Source organism: Anser anser (assembly GCF_964211835.1).
Source record: "Anser anser genome assembly, chromosome: 27".
In the NCBI taxonomy this organism is placed as follows: domain Eukaryota; kingdom Metazoa; phylum Chordata; class Aves; order Anseriformes; family Anatidae; genus Anser; species Anser anser.
This window is the reverse complement of record NC_139748.1, coordinates 2,707,025-2,733,651: the sequence shown is the minus strand read 5'-3', so window position 1 is coordinate 2,733,651 and position 26,627 is coordinate 2,707,025. Positions and strand designations below refer to the sequence as shown.

The 26,627-nt window shown below is 54.4% G+C and overlaps 1 protein-coding gene across 4 annotated transcripts in view; it reads right to left on the bottom strand.

Annotated features, from left to right (window-relative positions):
* Positions 1-26,627, bottom strand: part of PLXNA2 (plexin A2) — a 381,872-nt gene that overhangs the window by 39,732 nt on the left and 315,513 nt on the right. For all 4 annotated transcript variants that reach the window (XM_083812470.1, XM_083812471.1, XM_083812473.1 and 1 more), the window contains 9 exons: positions 25,747-25,847; positions 20,984-21,107; positions 20,006-20,159; positions 18,845-18,941; positions 15,996-16,110; positions 8,292-8,492; positions 6,254-6,350; positions 5,860-6,053; positions 994-1,145 (listed from right to left, as the gene is read on the bottom strand). In XM_083812470.1, coding sequence (XP_083668596.1) covers positions 994-1,145; positions 5,860-6,053; positions 6,254-6,350; positions 8,292-8,492; positions 15,996-16,110; positions 18,845-18,941; positions 20,006-20,159; positions 20,984-21,107; positions 25,747-25,847 — 1,235 coding nt within the window. The remainder of the gene's footprint in view (positions 1-993; positions 1,146-5,859; positions 6,054-6,253; positions 6,351-8,291; positions 8,493-15,995; positions 16,111-18,844; positions 18,942-20,005; positions 20,160-20,983; positions 21,108-25,746; positions 25,848-26,627) is intronic.

Below are 26,627 nucleotides of genomic sequence, written 5' to 3'. Positions count from 1 at the left end.
TGGTGCATGCCTGGAGCCACAGCTGCACTAATGCTGGTGGTGCTGTGCTGCCACAGCACCCTTCACCTGGTGGCCAGAGAACACCGACCGACCAGCTGCTCGCTTCCAAGAGGAGAGGATTTGGCCTGCAGGTGGGGAAAATGGTGGCAGGGAGCGAGCAAACAACAAACCAGTGCCAACATGTCCCAGTGACGGGTGCTTCTGCTGCGCTGGGGCTCAGACCAGGAGCCACCGATGGGATGTCACCGCCAGATGACAACTGCCTCCAGCTGCTGCCGGAGCTGGGGCACATCCGTGCTGCTGGTGGCCATCCCTGGGGAGCTGCCACATCCCCCCGGCCACCCTAGTGCCCAGCAGGTGACATCGGAGGGCCCATGGGGACACTTCACACACTGCACCTCCCCTGCCCGGCACCGATGACCCCCAGCACCACGGCTGACCTGAGCAATCCCCCAGGCAGCAGCAGGACCAGGTGTCACCGTGGGAGGTTTATTCGCCCATCTTCTGTTACATGCCTATTTTGTAATTTTTGGTTGACGTTTTTCTTAGTGAAATAAATGAATTGACTCCAGCGGAGGCCCATTTGGATTAAGGGGCTGTCACCACCTCACATGCCTAACAAATGGCTGCGCGCAGCCGGCGGCGCCGGCTGAATTTCAAGTGCGAGGGGGAGCGGAGGGGGCAGAGAGGCTCAGCATCAACAGCAAGGTGCTCATCAGAAAAGTTGCTTAGCAAAGCAGGAACTGCCGTGTGGAAGGAAACAAAACGCTTAATGAAAGCTTAAAGGGCTGTTTGACCCCCTAGATACCATCCAAGCACCCTGTCCCCTCCCGGCCGCAGGGGCACCATCCATCTCCGGACCCGTTCCTGAAGCTCTGCAGAGCTGGAGCGGGTGCAGGAACCTCCCGGGGGCTGGAGGATTTATTGCCCTCCTGTGCGTTTGCTTCCATGGCTGGAGGCTGGGGAAGAGGCGACGTCCCTGAGGCCACTCACTGTTCGGCGACGACGTACTGCTCCGGCAGCGGCGTGCACGGCACCCCCGCCACCTGCACGCCGTGGGCGATCTCCGAGAAGTCCAGGCCCAGGTTCACGCCGCGAATGGTCACCCTGGTGCCTCCTTCCGGGGGGCCCGACACCGTCAGGATCTAGAGGGAAGCACAACGTGGGTCAAGCTGCGGGAGGAAAAGGGAGCTGGTTCCCCCAGGAACCCCGTGCCTGGCTGGGAAAGGAGCCCCGTTGTGCGGGCTGCCCACCTGCACCATGCCCCCCACCTACCCAAGGGCTCCCCCTGCCGCATTCACCGAGGGCACCCCAGAGAAGCTGACAAAGCTAAAACCCCCGTGTGTTGTCCTCAGAGGGGACACCGAGGGTCCCTGAGCCCGTAGCTTGGACAATGGCACTCCGCAGACAGAATAAACCTGGCTCCTTTTTCATAGACTACACAACAGACAGCAGGTAACCTTCCAGAAGCTGCCCACTGCTTTGCAGAACCTTGTTAACTTCTGCCTTGGCCGTTCCCTGAATGTTAATATCACATTTTATTAGTAAGTTGGCACCTCGAGTGACTTAGAAATGTTAAAGGGCGAGGTGTGTGCTTTAAAGCTGCCTGTTTATAGCCTACCTCAGCCGTAATCAGCCCTGCTTCTATGGACTTTCATCAAGGACAATATCCTCTTCCATGAGCAGTATAAATTACAGTAACGTATAGTCACAAGATTTGGACCCAAGACTCTCAAACAATTGTTTTGAATCTGCCACCAGCCTGTTATTGCTCTTGGGTGAGTTACTAATCTTCTCAATGCTACAGCTGTTATTAATAAACAAACAATCTATAATAATGCACTTTAATTAATTTAATGGATAAATCTTGTTTATGCTTGTCGGTTCCACCTTTGTCTTTGGCAACAGATTTCAGCTCCTCAGGTCCCTTTCCTCAGTGTTTCTGGCTGCCTGGCAGCTTTTCCTCCACCTTCCCACAAGCTCGCTGCTCCCTGCTCATGAGCAGCTTCAGAAGAGGCACGAGCCCCAGCCTGTACCTGTGTCCCGCTGCCCTGTGGGGCCGGCACCCCAAAACAGCCCCGCTTGCACCCTCCTCATAGCCCCATGTGTGCTGCACATCCCCGCATCCCCTTCCCATCCCCTGCAAGCTGCCGACACCAGCAGGATGCCCCCAGCACCCTTCCACCTCCCTGCCCTCTCTGCTTCTGCCACATTTCGGGTCTCAGCTGAGCCGTTTTCCTTCTCCCATCCTTACGTCTCAACTTCTTGCTCTGCACCTCTGCTCCTGTTTAAGGCTCTGTTACCGAATCTGGCAAAACATGGGGGGGTTCGGCCTGCTCTCTGTGCCCAGGTGTGGGCATCACCGCATCTCAAAGCACCTCGGCTTTCCTCTGCACGTGCTTCAACTTCTACCTCCCTCTCCCCCCGACCAACGACGGAGGTTTCTGATCCGCTCATCACACCCTGCCTGTTGCGCTGCTGCTCTCTGTACCTCGTACCGCAGAACGTGTCACGTCCTGTATCATTTAGCTCCACCAAGCACTGCGCGCCCACAAAAGACACGGTACAAAATCAAGCTGTATTGCATTACACTGCGTCCTGAAGGCCCGCGCTGCTAACGCTTACACCGCTAGCTGGGAATCACCTGAGCTCGGCAGTTCACGTACTTGACAGCTACAACTGTCCTTCGCAGCTCCAGATTACACTAAAACGTGTTTTGTTGTAGCGCCTGCACTGCCAGGCTCGTTGGCCCCTTCCCCTCTTCAGAAAGCAGTTGCAGTTTGCCATTTCCTGACCTTAGCACGACTAGCGGAGCCAAACGGCCCTGCCAAACAAAGCAGGGCTGATTCTGTATTTTGAAAACGTCCTGACCTGGAAAATCCCCAATACGGAGCTCCACTCGACCTAGATTTTAGTGGTCGCTAATTGAACAGTTTTGAAGTAACTGTGCCATAAAGCAGCCCCAGGGTTAGAACAGATGCATTCAATTAATTACAGCTGGGGAGATTCAGTCAAAATCGCAGGAAGATGAGGAGCCTTAAAGGTCCAGTAGCAGGAGCGCCCCGACCCCAGCACCCCCGGGTGCGCTCAGCGGGGCCAGCCTGGGGCCGGTGGCGCCGGGGGGCTGCCCAGGCTGCAGGGCTCCCTGCGGTGACCGCCCAGGTTTCTGTTCCCAGACAGAAAGCATTAGGAAGGAATACACCCCAAACAACCACACCGGACCTGCTCGCCTCCTATCGGCCCTAATAAAGCGGTGTTTCAGTAACTCACGCTGCAGCCCGCAGGGGTGTGCTCGGTACAGCAGCTCTCGGCCTCGGAGCTCTGCAGAGGATGGAAAGAACCCACAAAGGGCAGCTGTGGGAAAGCAAGGCCGTCACCAGGACTCACACGCTGGCTGCGGAAGGGGCTATACCTCTGCCAGAAATTTTTTAGGATGTCTTGAAAACGGTCTGAAAAACACTACTATCCAAGGTGAGGCCTGGAAGGCCTTCGGGTATGCTGATGCCCTGAGCTGTCCACCTCTGCTCGCTGCCTCAGCCTGGAACAAACGAGCAACCCGGCTCCTCTGATATCGCCTGTTCCCTGCTGCACAGTGAGAGGACTTAGCAAGTGCAAAGCACTGAGTTATTCCTAGAAAGGCTTCGAATACACAAAGTAGATGGTGATAGGAGCTTGAGTACCCTTGTGCCCAGCCCTCACACCACATAAGGGACACGGATACCGCCCTGCACTGCTCTTGGTGCTCGACACCGAGGTTGGCACCCCAGGGACCCTGCAGGGGCACCCCGCTTCCCTCCCCAGCCCGCAGAAGATGCTGCTGTAACAACACGAGCTGCGCGTTGTCAGCCCCACGTCTTGCACAGTTCAGCATTTGACAAAAAGCAGTATTTAGCTAGAAGTGGGTGCATGAGCCAGGGAGCCCTAGGACAGGACTTTCCCTCTGGAGCTGGGGGAAGCTGTGAGCCTGCGACACCTTGGCGTCTGCTAGGGTGCGGAGAGAGCACCCTGCTTGCACAACGGATGGCACAACCCCTGCCCCTCCCAAACCTCATCCACCTTCGCTCTCTTTGTCTTTTTTCATCCTGCTCCAAGCTGTCCGGATCCCAGCTGATGAGCCCAGCGGGGAACCAGCACATGAGCATTGTCATCCCGGCATGATCCTTCCTCGTCTCTGCCTCGGCTGATAGCACATTCAGAACCTAATTGTTATCTCCGCAGAGCAACTCCATTATTCAGCCTGACACTGCCCCCCCTTCAGCTGTTTGTTGCACTGATGTTATATTAATGAGGCCTGCAAATAAATGAATAGGAGATCAGAGTGCCGCTTGTTCACAAGAAAACTGATTTTTATTTATTTATTGCTAAGACCACAGACTGCGTCGAAGTCTTATGCTGTTAAAGGGACGCTGTTGGTGATGGCAAGGCCTCACGGTGCGATGGGGCAAAAAAAAAGGGCTGCGTGCAGCCTGCTGCCCACTTGTTTTCATGACTATTAAAGTGTGATCTCTTCTTGCTAGTTACGCGTCCCCCAAAGGCGCTGGACCTGGGAGTAAAGCCCTTGACCTTCAGCTTCAGAGGAAGAGTGAAAGTGGCCAGATGAAGCAAAAGGAGTGGAAAACAGCCCGTTTTAAATGCTCTTTTCGCGTGAGTCATGCAGGGTGTTTGTAACACAGGCACTCATACGAGAAAGCACTGCTCTCCAGTCTAAGATTTTAAAGCCAGCGCCGGCGGAGCGGAGGCAGCGTGCCAGCAGCTCCGGCTTGAACCTGAGTGATGGCCCTGCCAGAAGTGTGCTCCCCGCGGGCCTTTCTGTGCAGCAAGGGGCACTGCAAACGGCACCTGAAGAACTCAAGGAACTCCAATACCCATTAAAAGCACCCAGCAGCAACGAAGGCTGTAACAGTCTCACGGTCTCCACTTTTCTGGAGGGACAGCGGAATGAGAGAGATGTTGACTTCTGCTGTTGAAGGGTTCGGGATTAGGAATATCAACCTTGCAGGGTTTCTGCTGAGGCTTTCCCATTTTCTATACACCTGGCTACTCAGGAATTTTGCAAAACTCTCCAAGACAGACTCTCCTCAGCAACATCCTCCGTCTCGCGCATCCAACCCTGAGACAACACAGCAAGCCTCCGTGCCTTTCTCCCATAAAAACAAGGTGAATGCCTTCCTCCCAGGGGGTCAGAGCATGAGCTGCTCTGACAGACCTGGTGTAGAAACCAGTCTGAGCTATGAGGAAGCTTCCCCACGTGAAGGGGCCCTGGCTGAGCTGGTGCACACGCGTGTGCTGAGTCCTGCTGCTTCCCTGCCAGCTGTTCTTCAGCCAGGGACATCAGTGCAACAGGCCACTTGGACACAACATCATGCTACACCTGCACCTCCTGCAGAACGGACACATGCTCAGGGCAAGGGAGACTATTTTGTTAATGAAGCTGATTAAGTGAGAAACAAAAATCTTCTTCCATTCCCACCTGGTAGGAGTGTCACTTCTAATAGTAACGTTAACAGACCACGAGCAGTTTTATTGGTAGAAGTGCTCCTGGGAGACTCAGCGGTCTGAACGGAAACATCAGAAACATCAGCTACAGACTAATTAGCTCCCTAGTTTAATTAGCATTCCTGCACCGGTCCGCAGCGGTCACCCTACCACCGGCAGCATCGCGGCGGGTGAGAGCTGCATGGCGGGGCAGCGGCTGCAAACCCTGCTCACACCCAAGGTGACTTCGCAGGAAGCAATGGAGCATTTTTGTTCCCCACCCTTCAGCTCCGGACGGGCAGTGGGGTGCTGGGGTCAGCCCCGAGCCCCCCCGAGATGGGGGCAGAAGGGGCCGGGGGGGGCAGAGCCCAGCGGCGCTCTTACCTCGGTGATGCGCGGGTTGGAGCACTTGACGTTCCTGCTGGACCAGTCGAGCCAGGGCTGGGCGGCCGGGGAGCCGCAGTGGGGCCGCAGCGTGCACTTGGCCTCCCCGCTGCACCACCCGCACTCAAACTTGGGGTCGGCTTTGAGGCAGAGCCCGCAGCTCTCGCGCTGCGCCGCGCACTTGTACAGGTGCACTGCGGGAAGGGAGGACAGCACGCAATGAGTCGCTTCTCCCCACGGGTCATTTTTTGAGCTTTAGTCTGGGGGCTTCCAGCAGTTCTCCCACTGTTGTGGTGCGGGAGCTGCTCTTGCCCAACGTGGGGTCGCCCAGGACCACCACGTCCCTCCCTCCCAGCCCTCGTGGTGCCGCGGGGACGAGCCCAAGCACCGTTACCTTTCAGGTCCTCCGGGTTGTCGATGACAAAGTTCCCGTTCCACACCACAGCAAAGTCCACGGCCAAGTTGCTTATGTCCATCCCGTCATAGAGGTACTGGGGAAGAAACCAGAGTGAGATGCCTGCGGGGATGCTACCAGGAAACGCAGATTTTTTAACAAGCAGTGATTATTCTCTGCATCATGCGCTGACGTCTGAACCACCACCACCACTTCTACACTTCAGCTCTAGGGTCCTGCTTTGGCTTCCTCCTCCTCACCGGGAAGAGATAATTAAATCAGATCTAGTCCCTGTGAGAGGCGATAGATTAATTATTCCACTCGCAGTGGCTGCTCTTGTCACTCAGTCTCTAGCTTATCAATACAGCCCCTCCAGATAATCACACCGCAAGGACTGCTGCCTTCAGGCTAACTCCTTATACAGTCACCATGCACCCTAGTGTGACTGGGAGCTCGAAAATCATGCTGCACAGCTTTGGCTGATGAAATAGGCATCAGCTGAGAAAAAGTAGGTGGTGCAGAGAGGGCCTTGCCATGTCTGTGGATCAGTCGAGTCTATGACAGCACTGACGTGAATTATTCACCTTCTCGTGGACATCCAGGGGCTGCAGAGAGAAGCTGGATGCTTCATGTGAATTCCCAGAGTGTTTTGAAATCCCCATCATTGCCATTAGCACCAATGAGGCCTCGTCCAGATGCTCTCTTTAAGTCAATCAAGAGCTGCTAAAAAATCTTTAAAAAGTGAGCGCTGCCATCATCTTTGGGATGAGGGAACGATGATTAAATGAAAGCAGACTGCTCAGAGGTTGTCTCCGTGCAACAGGTGCCCTCTTTTAACTTGCTTTCGGTCACAGGGATTTACCTTGCCTGGGTTTTACTAAGTTGGTATGAAACCAGGTCTTCTGTTCGGCTGATGGAGCCGTGAGAGCAGAATTGCTCTTAAATTCTCTGTCTACCACTTCCTTTTAGCCTAACAGGAATAAAAGTGCTTCCCTAATGTTTATAAATTGCTTTAGATAGGAGAAGTACTACACAGTATTAATACATTTATTAGCCAGCAAGCTGCAAGGCCCAAAGACAGCCAGTGATGGATAAATATCCAGTGAAACTTTTAAAAATTCAAAACTTGATTAACAATTTAAGTCCATCTGCACTGAATACTAAAGCAGCCCCTGAAGTTCCTCGCTCTGCTGCCTGAGACAAACCGAGCACACCCTGCCTGACCCCGGGCCCCTCCGAAAGCCCCCAACGAGGCCGAGGACGTGGCTCGCCCCTGCCCTGCCGCCAGCAGACGTGTGCTGGGTGCTGCACCGACGCGTGCTGTGCCCGGGAGGGTGGCTTTGGGCAGAGGGAAGCTGCCTTTGGCCATACATGATCCCTGGGTAAAATCCTGCCCGGTCCATTTGCAGGGCTCAGCCCCATCCTGTACAAGCTGAGGCCGAGCTGCCTTCCCCTGCCTGCTTCTTCAGCAGCATCCCTCCGGAAATTTCCTTCCCTCTGCTGCGTTCTCTCCCCTGGCACTTTTCCTTCCCCCTCCCTCCCCGCACCATGCGGCGGTTCAGCATTTCTGTATTCATCAAGCCACCGTGACCTGGAATTTGACAGCTCCCCGATAAGGGGTCTGCGGTTCTCGTTATCACTCCCACGTGAATTAGCTCGCCTTGACACCTTGGTGCGTTCCCTCCTCCTCCCTTCCCCTCGGTGACCCCCACAGTTGGGCAAGGAAGCACCAGATACGGGGCCAGCACCACAAAAACACCCACGGCGGCTCCCACCTGCACCTGGGGCCAGCTTAACCCCAGGACTTTTCGCTCCTTCCTTCCCCTTCCCTCCCCGCTGCTGAGCCCACCTCCCTCGCAGCAGCCTGTTTCGGGAAGGCGCCGCGTGGGGAGGAGGGGAGGCTGCTTCAGCTAAAAAAGAAACACGACGGGAGGCAGCCCCATGCTCCAGAGCTGCTGGCGGCTCCTGAGCAGCCCCAGCCCCGTCCCCACGCTGTCCCCAGGCACCCAGCAGCACCCCGAGCCCCAGGCACCCTCACCGAGCTGTTCTGGCACTGCACGCTGGAGCTGTTGAAGCGCAGGGCGGGCACGCGGTGGATCACGCCCTGGATGCTCAGCACGCACTCGTAGCCGCGCTGCCCGGACTGGGGCTGGGGCAGGTTTCTGGCTTTCAGCGTGATGGGCTTCACCTCTCCCACTGGGATCAGGATCTCCTCCGTGGGGAAGAGCTGGGGGCAGTCCTGGGGGCAAGAGAAGACAGCGGGAGGTCACGGCGGGGATGGGACATCCACGGCTCCAACCACAGCTCCAACCACGTCTCAGCCCGCCGTGAGCCGGCCGATGCCCCGAGCACACCTTCGGCACGCAGGGCAGGCAGTTCGTGGTGTGCCCACGCAGCTGCAGGCTCCGTGCGGAAACGCAGAACCCCAAGGTACAGCTCCCCTGCTGGGGAGCGGTGCTGAGCTTTGAAGTGTACAAAATACCATGAAACTGGAAGCAGTCTGTTAAATTTTCCATTTAAAACCACGTGAAAATATTTCAAACGTCCGCGTGGTTGCAATAAAGGAACAAAGAGAAGAGCAAAATGCTGCTGCCTCCAAGACTCTGTATTTGTTGTACGGAAAGCGTGGAAGTGGTTGGTCTTGGGCTCTTAAACAGCTAAGCACGGTAACTAAAGCAGTAAGCAGGGAAGCATTATTTGTTTCCACTTCTGCCACTATCTGGCCAAAATAATGCAATTGTAAATTAATAGCAAGCTTAACATTGGCTACCAACACTGTTATTGCAGTAGCTCGAGACTTCTTTATAGAAGATGCTGTACGCAAGTGAAACTGTCCCTACAAACGTCACTGCACAGATGAGCACATCACCAGCTCCGCGCAAGCCAGGAGCATTCGATGGATGTCTGAATGATAATCTGAGAGGAACCACAAAAAAACCCATCAGTGCGTGGTAACTATATGACATCTCTCCCAATAGCTCTCAACATCCCAAGCATTATCTCCTCACAGCACATTGGGAGATGCAGGTTTTCCTCACTTCATATACCAGGAACTGCAACACCACAGACACAGGCTCTGGCCATCAGAAGTATTTACATTCCATTTAGCTCTAATTTGCTTTGATCTAATGGAAATAGGTACCTAAGTACCTGTAAGTAGCTGACAATAAGTGATTAATCCCAAGGTAAAGTAGAAGTTTTAGAGGGAAAAAAAAAACGGACTGTTTCCCTTTGCTCTGCCAAATTCCATACTGGCACCCCAAGCCCTTTGCCACCCAGCCTAGAAATTAAACTAAGTCATGCGGATGGAGAGGTGAGGAGAGCTGTCCTCCGGGCTCCAGCTCGGGCTAGGAGCGTGTCCAGGGAGGAAATCCCCCAGGGAGGAAATCCCATCTCGCTAAGGGCCAGCAGGCAGCCGAGCTGCACTCCCAGGCTATGGGATGTTGTTTCGCTACTGGCTCCGGCGAGCTGTAAATGAGAACCAGATGCTGCCCAAGTTTAGAGGAGCCAGTAGCTTAAGCTGCTGCCTCATAAACCTTTTTAGTGGCACTTTTCCTTATATATTTTTTATTTTATTTCTAGCAGGGACTTTCACGGATTAACAGCCAAGAGTGGTTTTTAGCTCCAGCAGCCAGGAAGCTGGCCGTGCTGGGAAGGAAAGAGCAGCCCTTCTCCGCAGTGATGCAGGTCTGCAGGCTGGATGGGAACGCCACCCGAAGCTCAACTCTCGGGTCCCCACAGATCGCAGTACCAGGGGCTCAAATCCCAGCTCAGCCTTCGCATCGCTCCCAGCAAGCTGCTGAGATCCCGGGTGTTTTCCATCCAGCTGCGAGCTGTGCCGGGCTGTCTTTGCACACACGTTACACACTGCACACCTATCCCAGCTTCTGCTCGAGACCTGGCTGCACGTAGGACTTGGCCACAGAGCAGCACCCGCGGAGACACTGCTGCAGGGCACAGCAGTCCCAGTTCCTTGGCAAGCCCGTGTCTGGGAGGAGAGGCACCCCGCAGCGCCGGGATCCTTCAGCACACGATGATTAAAACCCAGCAGTCTCCAGCCATCTCACCAGTGGGAGAAGCTCAGCGCACAGTCCTGAAAATAATGAATATGTTCTGGACCATTATCCTTCCTGGCCACCGTCATTCGTGAGATGACTGCTAAGGAAATGCTTCTTCCCGTAGAGAACGGGAGAGGACTTGCATTTCCAAATCTGTCCTGTAACACTGAAAATGCTGGTAGCAAAAATTGTCCTACCATCAACAGAGATGAGGAGGATATAACAGTTTTTCTTTTTTCTTTTCTTTCTTTCTTTTTTTTTTTCCCCCTCTTGAGCAGTGCTTTCAGTGGGAGAAAAATGTCACATCGGGATTCTGGTGCAGAGAAGGGCTGCCAGCCTGCGAGCGCAGCCCCTCCTCGCTGCCTGACAGCTCCAGTGATCACACTAATAAGGGACATACATTTTGGGATGGAGAGGGATGCAGGAAGATGCCCTCCTAGCGAAAGCACAGGCACTTGTGGGGAGCCGCACTGCTGCTGGCAGTTGCTGCTGAATTTATCAGATGAGTGAGTGAAGCCACCAACCCTGCAGGGGCCGGGGGGGCGCAGGGTTTGCTCTGACACCGCGTGCATTACAGAAAGCACTGCTGCGGGCCCTCTCTTCCCTATTTGTGCCATTTCCAATCCAGGCTCATTGCTCAGTTTTCAGTTATTTTTTTTTTTCCTCCCCAGTTGTTGCTGCAGCAGCAATGTACACACATTCATGCCCACACAGGCTTTTATATGGTGCATGCATGTTTGCAAGTGGATAGAGAGGTGCCCAGCCGCAGGTGCCTCTGCAGCAGCACCTTGTTCCCACACCGCACGCAGGCTCTGGAAAGGTTCCCCCATGCAGGTAAACCACGAGCCCTTCCCCTCGCTTGTTCAGCACCAGTCTGGTTGCTCCGTCCTGCACTCCCCACTCCGTGCCAGGAAGAGCTGAGAGTCCAGAGAATGCAGAACAAAAGGGAGAACTCCAGCCAGCCGAATATGCAATTTGCTCCATAATCAGTTTACTTTGTTTTTAATTCATGAGAAGTAAATCCTGCAGCGAGTTAGAAAGGCCATTATTACCTCCTCTTGCTAAATAAACACACACTGAATTCTCTCATTATCCTTCTTGACTTCTGTAAACCAGAATAAACACAAATCAGAAGATCTGCTGAAGAAAGACAAGACTGACGCACGAGTGGCACAGACTCTCAGGGAATATTCCGGGTATGAAGCATCATTGCGCAGAGTTTACAAAGACATTTTATGCTTCTACAACACTTTTTAGTCTCAAAAATTCCAAGGTCTATAAATACCTTAAACACCAGAGATAAGCATCTGTCCCTGGAGCAGAACAGAGCACCCATGGTTATTATTTGTGTTTAACAGAGCAGTTTTAGTAGGTCAAACCTCCTTGCTCTTACTTGGAAAAAAACTGCGTAGAAATAGCAGGCATTTCTTTCGACTAAGGGATTTAGACAAAATAGAAGACAATACAACATTTTTCTATTTTTCACCAAAACCAAAAACCCTTTACAAGCGTTAACTAGCTGCTCACATTTTAAAGCTCTAAACATAAGCGAATTTGGCACATGAACGTAAACCCTTGGCTCAGCATTGTGTTCCCAATGACATGAATTACGAACCCCATCACTCAGGCAAACACATTATTCTTCATTTACGCTAGTGGAAAGGAGAGCAGACCTTGCTCCTCAGGAACCAAACGTGCAAAGAAAGTCAACGGAAGCAGGACTTTTCTCACCAGTAAATTCTCAACGACCGACCGCTTGTCCCGTGCTTTGCACCGTACCCCGTGCCTTGGCCTGTCAGTTACGAAGTCCTGTGATATTTACAGCGAAGCAGGGCACAGACACCTGCAGAGCCAATTTCTTGCCCATCAGCAGCTCTCTGTGCAGCAGAGGTGAGGACCAGAGCTGGTCCCTGGGCATGGATGGGGCACTCCGGGGACAGCTTCGCATGTCCCCGAGGAGCATCTTCCTGCATGGCTCCGTTCCCCTCTGAAGAGCAGACACTGGGGGTTTCTACTCCATAAAGCTACTGAGCAAAAAAAAAATGCTGCCAATAAGCTCAACCCAATCTTTTCAGAGCAGTTAACCTTGCTGCAGTTGGACTTCTTGTTACTATCGATAATGTCTCAGACAAACATCTCTGCAGAAGCTAGATACGACCCAGTCAAGTCATTCACTGACTTTGGTGGACTTAGAGGTGGTCCTTGGTTGCTTCTTACACACCAAAGATCCCATTCAGGCATTCAAAATGGGGATTGTAGGGACAGATATGAGGAACGTTTGATTTGTTTTATTTCCTTCAAGGTGCATCAGGCTGCACTCAGCATCAAAGGGCATAGCCAGGTGCAAAGATATTGCCCTAAAAGCAGCAATAATTTAAACCCAAACTCCAAGGAGTCAGGACAAAACTGAAATCTGGTTCTGCACTTAACTTCCAGAATCTGAAACGCTCCATTCCCCCGATTCAGCACCTCACATGTGGAAATGGCATTATCCACACGCAGTGGACATCAAAGAGGGAAGGGATCCCACATTCTGGGAAACTAATAGGATTTATTTGGTTCTAGCTCTCCACTGGGATGGGTATAAGGATATATTTGTGTCTACATTCCTCTTCATCTCGGTTTTGTACACTTACAGAGACACGTCATACAGCCATAAGCCACACGCACTCACACGCACCCCCCCAGACCCATTAAAATGACATTACAGGCCTGAGCTGGGGCTGTGCGAGGCTCAGAGGGCCCCGTGTTTCACCTGGGGGACTGAAGCTTTGTAACAGAAGACAATCAGCACTACGCACGCATGAGGCCCCATTTTGGAGAGGCTTTGCTTGTGTGGGTGCAAGCTAGCCTCAGGGCTACACCTTCCCATTGCTCTTTGGATAGCAAAGTCCAAGCACACAACTTCTGTGGACAAAAGAAGCCTCAGGCCACCTGAAAAAGGCTGAGAAAATAGAGTTGCTGGTGCCAGAGCTCACTGATGGCTTCCCAGGCCAGCCTCTACCCCCATGGCAAGGCACCAGCCACCTTCAGAGCCGGGCCCCGGGGCCACCGCCTCCGCTGCCGAGCCCTGCCCTGAGGACAGGGCAGACAGAGACAGAAAGCTCCTCTCCGTTGTATTTGTGTGGAACATGGGGCAGAAAGCAGCAGTTAGCTCAGTCGGTACAGCCAGAGGACTGCAAGAAGCGTGTGGCTCATCAAGGGCTTGCTTCCCCCAGGGCCCAGCAAAGGGGCTGAGGCTTCGTGCGCTTTTCTCTTCCCAAGGCAGACAACCCCAGGGAGCATCAAAGGGATTCAGTTACATGTCCGAGTCCCGTTGGGACACAAATTCTGATGGGTCAGGAGTAAAAGAGAACATCCAATTACACAAGAACAAGCTGAGGGGATGGGCCGGGCCGGGCGGACCAGCAGGAGCCCAGCTCCACCACAGCCTGTGGCTGGGGCACGGCTCTGCGGCTCCACATACAGACCTGCTGCTGCAGAGGGACCCATGCTGATAAGCACAAACGTTTTTCCAATACATCAGGCCGTGACACAATGAGGGCATTGTGATCTGAATTATTTTAGGAGAGGAAACTCTTTATGAGGCGTTTGTTTGATGTCTTGTGTTAGCCAGAGTGAAATGCCCATAATAAAGGCATTAGGATTGCATTGTGTACACAAGTGACAATTCATTTACCTCAAATAAGCAAAAATTAGTTTTTAGTGGCTGGCTTTGCCTGTGCTCAGAGGTGTACAGAAGTCACGATGGGTAGCCTTTATCAAAAACAGTCACCAGAAGGATGCTGCATTAACACCTAACGGCCCTGCGAAGAAACAAACTCTAAAGGACGAAGATGACAAAGTCCTTTGGAGCCCTGTGATCCCATCAGGAACCGGCAGGGGTACTGTGTCTCCTCCACTCGCTGCCCTGTGATCTCAGTAAGTCCTGTGTGTTCCTGGGAGCAGAACGGAGGCGATGGAATTGCCCTACTTTGCCAGAGACTTGTCAAACACTTTTAATATCCTGGGGTTGAAGACCTATAAAAATGAGAACTCCAAATGTAAAGCCTGGGAAGACAGTAAAGCTTTGAGTGTAAAGGAAAAAAAAAACCCCACACCCCTTGGAGAAGCCAAAGCAAAGGTTTTTGCTTTCCCTTGTTATCTTAAAAGGAAGTTTCTTGGCTTTGAACTGGACTGGGGAAGCTTTTGGTTTGTCCCCAGGGTGGATGCTTCTCCTCGGGCGTTTGTACCCTCGCTGCATGAGGCAGTTCTTCAAGGTGCCACGTCTGTGCCTCTTCTCGTCCCCGCTGGAGGTGGCACGAGGCCAGCAGAGCTCACGGTTACACTGCCTGTCCTGCCCATCCCTCTGCTCCTGCAGACCCCGTCCTATACACGTGCAGCTCATTAACGTGCCTTGCCTTGTCTCTGTGCCTCCTGGCAGCACATTAACCAGAAAGACCTGGGGGCTGGTTAAGTTCCAAGTTTACCTTTGGTTTAGCAGCAGCCCCAGAGCTTGCGGCACTTCTTTTCAGTGGTTTTTACCCCGCTGCCCGATCTCTCCTGCTGCTCTCATCTGACCCTTCCTTATCCCCATTACCCACTGACAGGTGTTTGTCTTCATGCTGGCTGATCCTTCTCTCCTACCTTTTCCTAATATTGGAATATCCCCACTGCTACCTTTCCCACTTCCCAAGACACTCAGGATTTTCAAAGCACCTTTTCCTTGCTGCTTTGGGGCCTGCCCAAGGTGGTGGTGATCCTGTATAACAAGTGACCCTGCAGGTGCCACAGAGAGGCGTGCAGGGGCAGGAAGGACAGAGAGCAAAGACCAGGACCCTACCAGCACTGGGGGCTGTATCTGCCCAATGTCTGGAGAAACTAAAGCAGAGCGCAGTGCAGCTTTGCCCAGGTTTACTACTGCTGATTTACTGCTGGAAGCAATCAAACAAGGTGCAAATACCCCAAATCAAGGGGTTTTGGTTAACTTTGATCAGGAATTTGTGCTAACAAACTCTTTTCCTTCATGGATCCCTCCACCCCAGGTCATACTGAAGAGATCTGGCAGAGCTGTTAATGGGCTTTGCCTCCTTCCAACTGTTAAAAGCGTTTTTGGAATGGAGCCCCACACCTTTTATGAACTGCTAAGAGAGATGGCCCCTGGTCCACAGTGCTGGAACCCAAAGCAATTCTCCTTTCCAAAGTCTGGGGCTATTCACATCTGTAATTCCCTTCTTAATCAGTTTACAGTCAGGTTCCACCCATAAATTTCAGACCTGCCAACACAACGCAGTGCAGAAGGCACCAGGAGTCCCACCAGGAGCTCTGCACCACTCGTTGCTTGCCGTTGGGCAAATCCCTGCATGCTTTGTATATAACGTGGAGTCTCTGAGACCCCGAAGGAAAGCACTACAGCAATTACAGTATGAATTACAGCTCTTACTGAATCCAAGCATACCCTCATATCAAAGGGGGGATCAGCTTTGGCATTCAGGTTGGGACACATCGCTTTTGCTAGACCAACACTTTCTTGCTACGTTCCTGCTGCATCTGCACATCCAGGCGCCAGCCCGGAGACAAGTGCAGGAACAAGCCTCAACCCATGGAAATTCAAAAAACCTCATATAAACATTGCTTTTGTTAATTGTGCCATAGGAAAAGCAAAGAATAAAGATCTAGGAAGTGCTGGAACCATGGTCTGGTACCTCAGAGATGTTGATCCGGCCCTCCTGGAAGGAGCAGGTGGTGGGGTCGTGGGTGCACAGGTTGCGGTACTTGCACCAGTGGCAGCGGAAAGCACTGTTCACACAAGAGAGGCACCTGGGGGTGAGAAAAGACGGGTTATGGAGGAGGTTATTGGGTCGGGAGGCCAACTGCAAGGGGTTGGCCTAGCCAGAGTCCCTGCTCAGGGTCCCTCACAGGAAAATAGCCTCTTTGGATGGAGTTTGGTACAACAAAAGTAACAAACAGCGGCACAGTCTTGGGTTTGGGAAAACAAACACTCAGAAGAGAGTATTTAAACAACCACACAATTAATTCGGTAATAAAATACAAGCTTGGATTTACTGCACATCGTTGCATTGTGTAAAATAAAACACAGCAGTGCACAGACACCAGGCTTGATCTTTAGCTTTGGTAAAATCTGGAAAACAAAGCAAGCCTGGCAAAAATTGGATCAGCTATTTTACAAGTCAGGAATGCTTAAAGTCAGTGGTAACACTTCTGCTGGCCTCAGAGCACAAAGTGTCCAGCAAGCACTTTTGACTCACGTTGGAAGAAATTAACTGTTTATGAAATGTGTTTGAAAGAATGCAGACCCTCCTCAGACCTGGGCGTTCCCTGCCCAGGATGCGTGGTATGATCTCGGTGGTATTTTCCTTCTGATGCAGTCATAGTGACTTTAATAGTTAAGGAAGCTTATTCTAATCACACAAATCTGGGGAAGACCATCAGGTGCTGCAAACTTATTTAATTACTCATTTATTTGACCCATTTCTGCCTGTTCCAGCCTCCCTCACCTGGCCTTCAGCCTCTTGTCTGGTGCCGATGGAGCTCCCTGCTTCCCTCAGACCTGCTGGCAGGAGCAGCAGAGGACCTCTTCCACTGCTGAGGCCAAGGGGCTGCCTTGGCACCTGTCTGCCGTGTGGTTTTCTGGCTACTGCTTTCAGCTCTGCTCTGCCCCAGCTCCCTGCAGGCTCCTGAGCTCCCCAGGACTTCCAGAAGGTCAGCACCTTTGGTCTTTCGTGATTCTGCTTTCTTAAGGACCACTGTCTCTGCTTTGCTTCAGAATGGGGGGTGCGTGTCCCCACTGCATCTATTCCTTCTCTTGTTAAAATGGACTGAAAAGAGAAGCCATCACCCAGGCCCCTGACCCGCCTGCAGCTCCCTGGGCACACAAATTCATGCCCTGAGAGCTGACCCATCTCCAGTGGGCTCACCGCACCTGGATCCAGCATAGGGTGGTCAGCAGAACCTGTCTGCAAAACCAGCACCTACCTGCCCATCCACAAACCCCTCCTGCCCTTCTGAGCCCCCTGCAAATGCCGATGGGTGCATGCTCCATGCACTACAACCCCTTCACATGCTCCTGTGCTGCTGCAGACCCCCAGCTCTTCTACTGCTTGCTCTCCGGGTGCTCTGCCTGTTGCAATGAGGACTTTCAGGATCAATAGGTCTCTCCCCGATGCTAGCTGAGCCCCGTATTCCTTTCTGCTTCTCACATGTTGTGATTCATTCCTGCAAGGCTGCCTCATGCCCTTGTTGAACTCGCTGATAATGAGTGCAGCATGATGTAAGTGCTACAGAATTTACAACCGTGTTAGCACTTTATCTCCAAACACGAGCTTTGAGAAAGGCATGGTCAGATGGAGCCAAACGACGGGACGGAAGACACATTGCCCCTCCTGATCCGAACACCCACTCTGAGGAGAAAATAGGGGTCACCACAAAGTCACCCCTCAAGCAAATCCAGGCAGACGAGAACCCAGGGGAACCATGGACAGGACCACAAGTGCTCGCGGTGGAGCAGGAGCTGGTGCTGTGAAACCTGGCTGAGGGACAAGGGAGCACAGAGCTGTGTGGAACTGGTGACACGGCAGGAGGCAGGGACCACGGGGCGGTGGGTACAGACCACTGGAGAGACAATATGTAGGGAACAGAGGACCGTCAGGGCTCCTCTCAACCTGGTGCCTCTGCTGTGTGCGGTGGCTCAAAAAATAAAAAAAAAAAAATAAAGAAAAATTGAATGCATGCCTAGAAAAACTCTGGGCTAGCCAAGATCATCAGAGCACACAGCCCTCTTCCAAGTGCAGCAGGGAGGGCCCCATAGCTTGAGGCTTCAAATCCAGCACAGAAAGGCTGAGTGACGCCGTGCTGGCACTTCTCGGCTCCTACCAGGCAGCTTGGGCAGCAAATCCTGCTCCCAAAATGGAGCTGAGAGCTGACCCCTGCAGCGGGAGACGTCACCCAGCCCTGCAGGGACAGCCGTTCGCTACCCAGCTTGTGCCAGGTCCTGCCCGTGTTTCATTTGGGTGCTCTGGGACTTGCTTTGTTTCCAGAGAGAAGTCTGCAAACGCTTCAGATGCATAAACACAACTGCACGGCCAGCCAGCTCGGCCAGCAGACAAGGCAGGGGGCTCCTGCCCCCAGCCCCGGGGGGCTTCCAGCCCCGACCCCGCCGCCGTGCTGGGACCGCGTGCTGCCCACCTCCCCGGCCCTGCTCTGCCTTCTCCCACCGAGACGCATCCACGTTCACAGTTGCAGGATGGAGCAGCTTGGGGGCACCAGCAGGTTAAGGTTTTGCCAGGCTCGTTCAGCCTGCGCCTCGCCAGGCCCGGGGAGCTGCGGCCGCTCGGAGGGGCGCACCGAGGGCAGGGAGCGGTGGGCTCGCCTTCCACGGGGGGCACAGAGCACCCACAGGGCTGCCGGCTGAGAAAACGGCCCAAAGACCCCCTCCTGCAGGGAGCTTCCCCCCCCCCAGAGTGTCCCAGGAGAGGCTCTGGGGCTTCCAAGGAGGAACAGCCCCGGGGGGCTGGCGGGGGGGGAGCGCACTCACAGCTGGTGGGCGCTGCAGTTGTAGAACTTGAACTCGGTGCTGACGAATGTCCGGCCCGTCTCCCGCGACTTCAGCTGCAGCACCACGCCGAACCAGTCTGCGGGGCAGAACAGAGGCAGTCAGCACCCCAGGTGTAACGGGGGGAGCAGCGGTGGGTGCAAGGGGGCTCCCCGGCTGGCCAGGGTGCTGAGCCCTCAGTACAGGGCAGGAGGTGCCGCCAGGCTGCTCCTCCAGCACCCCGGTGCTGAGCATCCCCCATCCAGACCCCCCCGAGCACCCCAGGACCCAGGGGCTGCCCATCTGCAGCAGCCCCTCCAGGCCCGATCGGCCCTGGTGGCAAAACCCATGGGAGGCACCGGGGCCAAGCACAACCCCAGGTCACAGCTGAAACGAGCTCGGGATCGCATCCCCTTCCCTACAGGATTTCTGTCTCCAGGACAAAAACACACTAATTCAGTCTAGCCCAAGACTAGAATAGGAACTAATTGTGGAAGTGAGGCCATTAGCGGCTCTTTTGAGGAGCCTCCTCCCTGGGTTAATTAAGAGCAGATTGCTCTTCCAGAGCTGCCACGGTAAGTCTGCAACAGCCCTGCTACCGCTGCGGCTCTTGGCCCCAGTGTTCACCAGTTCTGAGGCTCCCTATAATGTCTTAGAAACACAGAGATATCAGCAGGGATGCACTGCCGACACCTGGAAGGATGCCAAGGAGAAAATGAGTTTTAAGCAAGTAGCATTTTGTTTATGGGAAGTGAAAATAAGACAGCGGTGACATTAGTGAAGAAACAACCCAAAGATGGGGACAAAAAAATAGAAATATGCCTCCACCTACTGTGGGTGCTTCCCCCGACTTGGGGAGGGCTCCTGCAGCTTGGGTCTGCCCTGTGTGGCCACCAGCCCCTGCCCTCTGCAGAGCCCCCCCCCAGCCTCCTGCAGCCCCAGGTCCTGTTGGCAGCTGTGGGAGGGTGCAAGGACAGGGAATGCACATACTGCTGCCTGCCCGTCTCTTAAGGACGAGCACATGCAGGTCCCCGGGGCCAGTGGTCTTTCACAGAGTGATGAGTTTCTCCGTCAGCATCCCCAAAGGGTCAGCTCTACCCAGCAGATATTCCCAGCCACGCTTTCTGGTGGCACAGGCGCTCCCACCCAGAAGCAGACACTCACCTTGATCCACGGGTATGGCAGGAACGTCTTTCGCTGCTGGCGACACGCAGACGACGCGGCTGCCCGAAACCTGCCCCTCCACCTCCGTCAGGTTCCCGAAGAGGCAGGTGACCCCGGCGGCCAGGTCCGGAGCATCGCTCACCAGCAGGCTGAGCTGGAGCCAGGGGAGAGGCGGAGGGGAACAAACCAGGGAACAAAACAGCCAGCCAGTGGTTAGCAGGCGAGCTGCCCCGGTGTCCTTCGTGCCCTCAGTACCCACTGCTTTCCCACTGAATGCTGCTGCCCTTAAATCACCCATCCACACACAAAGTGGCCAACTGCCTTTCACTGGGGGAAGAAGAAAGCAGGTTTACGTGTGCACAAACACCTTGCTGAGCCTTCGGTTACTGCAGTTTAGGAGAGGTGGCAACGGCAGCTTTTTGGCCTCCACTCGCTCTGCAGAACCATCGCCGCCCTCGAGGCCTGCAGCAGAAGCACCGACTGCAGCACAATCGGAGCAGCCCCAGCACGTGCAGCAGCAGCAGAAACCTCCGGGGCCGCCAGCACCAAGCCTGGCTGCGGGCACGCAGCGGCCCCGGGGGCTCGCGGGACGGGGCTGCAGCTGCCGCAGCGCCTGTCCATGGGCACGGCGTGCGGGTGCTTGGGGGGCTCAAAGGGAAACAGCTGGGATGCTTCGGAGAGCCAGGGCTTGGCACAGCTCACAGATGGGCTGCTTGGGAAACAAAGCCTTTCCTTTCAACGGTTAATGAAACCGGACCGAGAGAAATGCGAGCTGGGGCCCGAGGGGAAGGGGAATTTGTCTCTGTGATCCCTATCCCCTCGCCCCCTGGCTCAGACTCCGCTCTCCTTACCAGTCCCCTGCAAGCCTGACTTCATGGGAAAACAGTTGTGCTTTTGGGAAGGGAGAAAGACTGGAGAACGGACTGCCCGCTGCGAACCCGAGACCCGACGGCTCCCTCCCCCCGAGCACCGACCTACCGGGAGGCTGTGCTGGGACACGGAGATGCTGCTGGGCTGCACGGTGATGCTCATGCACTGGCCGATGCTGTCGGCAAAGCGGTACGGCTCGGCGGCTCGCTCGCAGCTGTCCCGCGGGGAGCACCTGGCACACACGGGCACACGTCGGTGCACGGAGCCCCCGGGGAAGGCGTCCAACAGCACCAGGGCTACGGCTGGCCTTAGAGAGCAAAGCCCCGGCCATGTAAGCATGAGCAGGGCCGGGGGCAATGCTCTGCACCAGGACCAGGCACAGACTCTCCGGGTTAGGACCAAAGTGCACACAAATATTCTGTGCTCGGGCCAGTCCTCCGTACACCTCATTCCTGCAAGCCATAAATTCCTAAGCTGCACAGAAACTAAAACTTAAAGCAACAACAGGCAGCACACCAAGAGGATGCCTCGTTCCAATTAAACCAAAACCACATAGCTCATTAATTGTCTTTTCCTGGTGCTGGAGAGTGCAGCAGTGCCAGAACCTGGGATTCCCTCTCCTGTGGCTGCGCGCAGTTCTCTGGCTAGCTGTCCTGCCTCAGCCTCCCAGCTCTGTCCCATTCCTACCCTCGGGAATGCAACCCTCTGGGCACACCAAGGGGACCAGGACTGCTCCTCGCAGCTGGTTATCCCTATTCCTGTATGGCAGGTGTCCTCAGAGTGAACTGAAATTTTGAGGCAGAATCAGGTAAGATGTGAAAAACAAGTCCAGTGTGAGAACAAGAAGGTGAAGCAGGGCAGAAGCAGTTACTAAATGAAGGGAATGACAGCACAGCCAGGGCTCGGGCTGCAGTTATAACTGCTGAAGGGAAAATGCGCCTAAGTTAATTACAGTGGGTAGATGAGTGCCCACCGGGAAACCAGGGAAGAATTATTAATGTTTTGAGACGGATATCAGACAATGCAGCACCGCACTGGGATCCCTCAGGGATTTTCTATTTCATGTAATTTAGGGAAAACCTTGTTCTTCAAAACCTGCTCCCCGGCAGGAGGTGACATATTGGCCTTTTGATGTTAATGGTGTTAATAAACTATCAGCAAACTTTATCACTTTTCGCTCAGTGATGATCCTGGACCCTAGTTAAAATCAAGGTGCAAAGGTCAGAGGATCCAGATGCTGTCACCAGACCCGCGTGCCACCGGCCAGCTCCTCTCTGACAGCTCTCCGAGTGCATTCGCTACTTAACGAGGCGCTGCTATTTAACGAGGTGCTGCCGTCAGACTGCTTATTTCCCTGCTTCCCTTCGCAGAGGCCTGGGCAGCCTCAAAGACACGCAGGCATCAGCCGAAACGCCTCCTGCCCACGCAGAGCCTGAGTTTCTCCACTCTGCATCTCTCTGCGAGCAGCTGGTGGGCGCCTCGCAAAATCAGGGCTTGCAGCGCCCAAAATCAGGGCTCGCAGCGCCGAGAGGGTGGGCTGTTGTTCCCCCTGCAGGACTGTTGGCTTTTGGTTAAGAACAGTGAAGTTTATGCCTTCCCTTACAAACCCCAGCGTGACAGCCAGCAAACACTGCTGCTGTTCTTCTCTTCCTCTCACCCCTCTTTATTTTTTGGAGCGTAATGGAGCTAAATATGAACGCTGCCAACGGAAGACTTATTGAGGTTTAAGTGAATCTGTAAGATAGCTTTAAAGTGAGCTCTTGACTGGAGCCTTTATCTCATTGACTCGCCGGAATGGCTCTTTTTTATCATACTATTTATGGCAACAGCCCTAACAGAGATAAATAGGTCTGTAGACAATAACAGACTTGCAGAGAGCAGCATATGGAAGAGCCTTGCAGGTTTCAAATCCCACTGGGCTGAAGAGACTCTTTAACAGCCTCCTAGAGGCCTCTGCTTGCTCCCAAGGAGCGCTGTTCTAGCAGCAGGAAGAACAAGCGATCCCTCGCCTGCACGGAGAGGAGGAACGCGCGAAGGCAGCGAAGCCCCGGCGCTGCAGTGGGGACAAGCCGGGCTGCTGCTAGAGGCTCTGCTGGGAGAGCAAAGGAGTTTTGCAGAAGGACAAGCACCTGTCCCTCCCTGGTGGTTTAGCACCTTCTAAAGCACCCCGTGTCCGGGGTTCCGAAAAACCCAGTGCAATGCACGCGCTGCTCATGGCCACCACGGCACCGAGCTCCTCTTTGAGGGTGAGTGGCAGCAGTGTGAGCGCCCAGCCCATCCCCACCGGTCCCTGTACACCATCAGAGCTGCCCAAGCAGCCAGCACCACAAATGTGGCCGATTCCTGCTTGCTCTTACTGGTTTAATCCTCACAGGTAGCTCGTTCAGGAGCATCACTACTCTTAAATTCTAAGCATGCACATGCCTGTGCAAGCATCCCACCGTACAGCAAAGCCTTAATCCCTGACTCAGGCTGCTAAGAGACAATAACGCGTAATAGATCACACAGGGAAAGGTTTGTGCAGTCCCAGATAACGAAACGCTCATTCCAGGACAGCTCGGATCCTTTTGCTTTCCCCTCATTACTGGCTGTGTAAAACCTCTCTGGCTGGCTGCAACACACAACCCAACGCCGCCTGGAACAGGGCGCTGCTCCACCCGTTTGTCTCACACTTGTACCTGCTCACACACCCAGTGCGTTACATTACTATTTACAACTCAGAACCTTTTTCTGGCTTCCTCGGTACCTGCACACCCACGCTCTCAGCAAAGCCTCTGCAGCTGCAGATGGGGGTGCCTGGGCTCAGCGGGAGCTGCTGCAGGGCTGGGCTCTGCTGAGCTCTTGCAGAGACATCCCACAGCTGCTGGGGGTCTCGCAGGGCACAGACCCCGAACCCCAGGGAGGCAAATCCCATAACGTGCACTGGGGAGAAACAACAGGATTTCAGCCCCTGATCAAGACTCAATGCTGGTTTTTATCCGTGCTTGCCCAGATGCTGTTGATGGCCATGTTGCTCACAAGGCCATCCCCCCTCCTGCTGTGTCAAGGACCAAACCTCTGCCCTTCTGCTGCTCACCCTCCCACCAGCCCTCAGGAAAAACTGTGAGCATCCCACCCTGACCCGCAGCCTTTCTGCTCAGCCAAGGAGCAGCTGGTCCAGCTGGAAGGGGGAAATGCAAGAATTAGAGGAGAGCTGACAAGTTAAACACGAACACGCCAGCGCTTGGGGCCTCCCAACAAATATGACAGAGGCTTCAGGAAGAGCAAGATAAACTCAATTATTTACAGCTAAAGACAAAGGCTAAAAAATGGTGATTGCTCTAAGGAGGCTGGGAAAGTGCAGACACTTGAAGGGAGGGTTGAGAAATACCATCGGGGAACAAAGTCCTGTTGGAAGATGTCAATGCCTAAATGTCATGGCCAAGGGCAGAGGAAACAGCACTTTTCTCTTCTCTCGACATTGAGGGGTTTCTCCCTGCAAAATTTAGACAACCTTTACGTGCTTCCCAGGTAAAGTGCCCGGCACTGCCACACCACCGATGTGTTCAAACTGCCTCGCCCTGGCACTGAGAAGTCTGAAAAACCTGAAAAACCTCCCTGTTCCAAAGCTGCTGCAGCAGCGAAGGCTTCCCACCGTGCCAGCACATCTGGGGGCTTCGCTATAGGGCTGGACAGGCTCCTCTGAGAGGAAGAATAAAAATGAAGATGCCCAGACACTCCTCGCAGAGGCACCAGGGGCCACTCTGTGTGTGCCCCCAGCCCAGAGAGAGCCAGGGCATGGGAAGGATGCTCAGCACCACGAGGGTTTTCCTGCATCCCTCTGAGCGCGGCACCAACCCTGCAAACCAAACAGGCCCTGGTGGGTGCTGGGAGCCAGTTTGCACCCCAAAGCACGCAGGTCCCTAATCCAGGCCGGATTTTGCACAAGAGCCTGCCTTTTTCCTCTCTCACCCTCCAACACCTGCTGCTCAGGCATGTGGCCAAGTGTTATTGTGCGGGTCCCTGAACTCTGCCTCTGCCTCCGCCCCGATTTCCATGCAGCTCAGGGGGCTGCTCTGCACGCTGGCACGGGGCCGGAGGGATTTCTATTCCTCTCCTCCTCCAGCATCCTCCGGGCTCGCCCCTCCTCCCCGCATCGGCGTTTGCCTGGTGGTCCCCTTCCGCTGTAGGAAGTGATCCTTCTTATGGCAGGGGAAAGAAAGAACACAGACACCTCCTGAATGCAGAGCGCGTTTCCTGCAGCTCCCCTGAAAGCACCAGCCCTCAGCCCGCGGGGCCTGGTGGCGTGCAGTAGTGCTGCCAGCCCCGAGCCCCGCTGCCCCGGCCGGGTCTGCCCCAACGGGGACGTCTGCAGCAGATGCTCTCTGACCTTGCCGTGCTGAATTTAAACATCTCTTCCAGCTATGTTTAATAGGGCTCGGCGCTCTGTTCCACTGCTGTAACCTCACTGAAAGCAAAGCCCTGCACATCTAAGCAAGCCTCCTGTTGCCTCTCAACATCTCCCATTAATCAGGAGGGATTGGCAGCTTGGGCAGCCAGGATGAACGTGCAAAATGTGAGGGCTCTGCTCCCCCAGGCTTTAATTCTGCTTTTCTGTGGTGTCCCGTGGCCCCCTCCCTGCGTGCTGTGCGCAATCCACCTCTCCCCAAGAGAGGATTTGTCTTCCTCTACCTCTTCACAGGAGCTCAGGGATTTTCAGTGGCATTCACACTGCAATGCAGGAAACGTCCAGGGAAGGGAAGAATGGATTCGAGGGACTTCAACCTACTTCGCTTTTTGCAAAGACTGTGGGGGGGGCTCTTGGGGGTTCTGAAAGCTGCTTTTACCTTCGCCGCCACCGGCGCAGATGTGGCAGCGGAGGCCGGACTTACATGTGGTGGAGCGTGCACCAGCCGCAGTGGGGGTCTCCTGAGCTCAGGCACTCCCCGCAGGTCGTGTACTGCTCGCAGGACTCCACGGGCACCCGGGACACCTGCAAGGGAGAAGCACAGCCTCAGCGCATCTGTCGGCACGGCGGGCAGGCGGAACCAGGAGCGGCTTCTCCCGGGGGAGCCTGGTTCAAGCAACACAAAAGCGAGTCACAAACGTTGAATTAATTCTCACACCTGTGCAGAAGTCGGCCAACAATAGGAGTCGGCATGGACTGAGGCACAAAGCCGTCTCCTGCAGGTGGCCGCAGGAGGAAGCCGAGGTGCCGGGAGCGCACAGCCAGCACCAACCCACCGAGCGCCCTCCCCGTGCCCACGCAGCAGAGTAGCGTGGCTGTGAATTCACAGGAGCCCAAGTTAACATTCAGTGCTCGTGCAAAAAGCTGTGGGGCCACGGCTTTATGTATCGTGAATTAAGAAGACCCTATATAATTCAGAAATAAAACCCAACAGCAAAACCGGTCTGCTGCTTTGGGATCTCTTAAACTGGTGCACGCATAATGGTTTCGCAGAAAATGAAGGGAAATGGAAAGGCAAAATTGAAGGAAAAGGAGTCCCTGCTGTTAGGGATGGAAGCGAGCAGAAGCAGCAGCTTCGTTTGCTTTAAAGAGAAGGCAGAAAGCCTGCCTGCTCAGGCAGGTCCGAGCACACGGCATGCTCCCATGGGTGCTCACCTCTCCCAGGGTCCCGGGGGGGTCCCAGCCCTGCCACCCACCCGCAGCCGCCCCGTCCGTCACCGCAGCGCCCGGCGGGCAGCAGCTGGGGTGCGGGGTGAAAGGAGCAGTGTGCGCCAGACAAAGGCCACTTTCACGCCAAGTGCTGTT